Genomic DNA, 3381 nt, shown 5'->3' with positions numbered 1-3381 from the left:
GAGCAGCTTCCCAGATCCAGGCCTCCGGGCTCCTTGCGCCCCCGCCCCTCTTTCCCGAGACCTCAGGAGACAGTTGGCGTGCTGGACCCCTGGGCCGTCACCTTCTTCCTCCGCCATCGTTTCCGCGGAGGCCGGAGTTAACCCAGCGGCTCCCGCCCTCTGTGTCGCCAAAGCCCTCTGCAGCCCGAAGTCCGCTGCGGGCCGCCGCGCCTCCACTTCCTGACCCGCCCCTTTCGGGTGCCTCCGCCAACCGCGTCCCCCTGCACGCGCCCGGGAACCAGAGTGCGCGGAGCGGAGAGCGGCGAGAGCGTTTGGCTGCGGCGCCTGGACCTGCGCGGGCAGGAAGGCGACTCGACGTCCAGGCGCCGCCCACGCGCCCGCGCCTCCCGGGGAAACCAGGCTTCTGGTCTCGTCGCAGCCCCTTCACCTCGCCGTCGTTACCAAGGTGGGCGCGCGAGCGCTCTTTGCCCGCGACTTGCGTGATTGGACTCATGGACTTAAGAGAATACCACCACTGACACCTTCCAGACGCAGCCCCCATCCCCGCCTCATTTTACAGAGGGGAAAGTGAGGTCCAACGAAGTGCTAGTCATAAAGCTGGTCAGAGCTAGAACTGGAATCCAGGACTCGAGACCCCTCTCGGGGCCTGCATTCTCAGAGAGATTTCGGAGCGCTGCAGAATACTCATTATGGGTTGGCGCTTAGGTTCAGTAGGCTACTTGACCATTACAACAAAGAAGCTTGTAGTTAGAGCTTCGTGTCTTTAACTACCCAAACTGGTTAAACCAATATATTTTCATTTCATGATATTATTTTTTAAAACATTAATACTATGATCTATGAAGGAGGCAGGACGCATTTAGATATTCCAGAGCAATGGACCATACTTCTAACTTCTTATAGTGCTTATGTCTTCACTTTTATTACATGTAACATTCTACGACAAATACCAGGAATACGTAGAAGCAAATTTAGGAACTAACAAAATGCCATTTTAGAGCAAGAGAAAAAAGCATAAGAACTCAGTGACGTCATGGAGTAATTATGGATGTTCCATTCTTAGCAGGCAGCAATATTCTCCTAACAGCACCTTTGTCAACTTAGGATGTTTGAAGAGCAGCTCTCAGTTTTCAACACTGTGCAAAAACAGTTCCAGAACTCTGCTTATGCCTTTGGTTGCCTGTAAATTTGTCTTGCTGTCAAACAACACTGGACCAGTAGTTAGAAACAGTAGAGGATACCAGTGAACCAGAAAAGACCTGAGTCAAAGCAGGGAGAACAGAATGTATGGACCTAGAAAACTGCAAGATAGAGCAGAGCGCATGGACATGGGCTGCAGATACCAGAATGTTCCTCATCAGATGAGCCCAATGCAAGTGCTCCAACTCATGGAAGAACAATACAATGGCCACTGAAGACCACTGTTTTCCAAGTCAAGGGTCTTGAGCTGATGTGCGTTCCTCCTATAGCTCCTTCACAATCACCTCAAGGTGACTGATGGACTGAACAGTAAATTTGCCTGCTCTATACAGTAATGGATAGAGAAGAAATAGCTTCCTAAAATGAAATGGAAATATGAAAGAAGAGCTAATTATCCAATCTTTAGACAGAAATCAGTGGAATTATGACTTTGATCCCTGGCAGAAACATTTTTCCCTTGACTCCTTAAAACCTTCACCTAAGGATCAGACTGGCTATCATTATATCCCCAAACCTGTGTAATTTTGTTATGAGGGAAATAGGCCATTTTTTATTCAAAGTATATCATTCATCCAAAAAGGTAGACTCCAAACTGCTCAAGATGTTGCATTACAGCAGGTATTATAGCTGACTTTTCAGTAGGTCATTCCATAATCCTATAAGACCAGCTCCTTCCAGATGATAATGCACATAGCTAGTGGTCACATGATCCTAGGGTCTCTTCCTGTGATAACTTGATTATTTTACCCCTGCAAACCAGTTTCCAGTCCAATTCCTTCTTTCCACAGATGCATTACCTTCAGCATTGAAGGAATGGTGTACGTCAGAAAACTTACTAAATGTCATACTAGAATCCTACATGGACTGCATGTGACCACTTGCCATCCCTTTAATACAAATTGAACAATAAAAACACACAGAACTATTTCTGTGAAATTCCATAAGTCATAGTCAAGACACAATGTGAAGGATTTGTTTAAAAAAAATCCTGTAGAAAGTTTATAAAGAAACCAGTATTTGAACAAATTGTGGAATACAAATACAACTATTTTTAAGTAAAAAAAAAAAAAAAGGAAGGGGGATAAAGGGTGCATGTCAGTTTCTCCCCCAGTTGCTTCCTCAAGGAGGCCTCACTTGTTCCGCATTTGAAGCTGTGCTTCAGTGCCTCCTGAATACATTTGGCCCGTTGTCACTCATCATAAGGGTCTCTTGTCTTTCTTTTCTGCTGACTGGGAAAGCACAATTATATAAACCAACAGAGGCAAACTGGGATTATGTAATCTTTCCAGGTGGGATACATTAAACAATGTGTATTCTATTTAAAGATTTTTGAATTGAACATACTAGACAGTTTGGGGCATTTTCTTAAGTAGTTTTATTGGAGTTAACAATCCCCTAAAAAAGATTTTTGACCAAATTGCTCATATGAAATAATACTCATAAATAAAGTAAGTCATTATTGATACTATAACCCATTATTGAGATTTTCCCAGGCAAAGCTTCTATTTTAGTATGCAGTTTACCGACTTTGTACCAAGAATCATTTCTCTTTTCTTTTAGGGCGTAGGACCTACCTCTAAATATTTGTGAATTTGAATTGAATTAAATTAGAGTTGCCAGAAAAAAACTTAAGACACTTTAGTATAATATGTCCCATGCAATATTTGGGCCATACTTATACTAAATATTATTTGTTATCTGAAATTCCCACTTAACTGAATATCCTGATTTGGGTTTGGTTTGTTTTCTTGTTTTTGCTAACTTCGTCAACTCTATTTATGGATGCCACCTGAGCATCAATTACTCTCAGGCCTTCCAGGCACATGTAAATAACAGATTTAATTCTTTCTTATGACATAGGGAAGGCTGTTAAATAGCATGTGGACTCCATGTGCTTCAAATGCTTCAATTCAGAAAAGAATATGTCATTCCCAAAGCCTCGCCAAATGAAATTGCTTCTGCCGTTTTCCCACCCTACAAAGGGCTCAGGCTAGACCTGGGTGGGTGTAGTGCAGTCAAAAAAGCTGCCACTCGACTACTCAGTCAACCAGCAGCTGGAGGAGATGATTTACCAGGCATCTCTAGACCTGCTGTGGTGAGGACTAATCATACTTCCAAATTATAGATCTCTTAAAACCAAAAGGGCACAGTGATTTTGGGGGGAAAAAAATGTTTCCCACC

At 43.6% G+C, this 3381-nt stretch overlaps 1 protein-coding gene across 8 annotated transcripts in view; it reads right to left on the bottom strand.

Annotated features, from left to right (window-relative positions):
• Positions 1 to 243, bottom strand: part of DPY19L4 (dpy-19 like 4) — a 63516-nt gene extending 63273 nt beyond the window's left edge. For 5 of the 8 annotated variants that reach the window (XM_015585480.2, XM_025043349.1, XM_006906827.3 and 2 more), the window contains exon 1: positions 62 to 178. Coding sequence is in view for 1 of the 8 variants with exons in the window: in XM_006906826.3 (XP_006906888.1) it covers positions 102 to 117 (16 nt within the window). In the remaining 7 variants the exon portion in view is untranslated. Of the gene's footprint in view, positions 1 to 61 lie in introns of all 8 variants that reach the window. The other 3 variants (XM_006906826.3, XM_025043348.1, XM_025043352.1) reach the window with 3 other exon arrangements.
• Positions 244 to 3381: the final 3138 nt, after the last annotated feature.

The sequence above is a fragment of the Pteropus alecto genome, unplaced genomic scaffold, assembly GCF_000325575.1.
Source record: "Pteropus alecto unplaced genomic scaffold, ASM32557v1 scaffold51, whole genome shotgun sequence".
NCBI classification, from domain to species: domain Eukaryota; kingdom Metazoa; phylum Chordata; class Mammalia; order Chiroptera; family Pteropodidae; genus Pteropus; species Pteropus alecto.
This window is presented reverse-complemented; position numbering and strand designations above follow the sequence as displayed.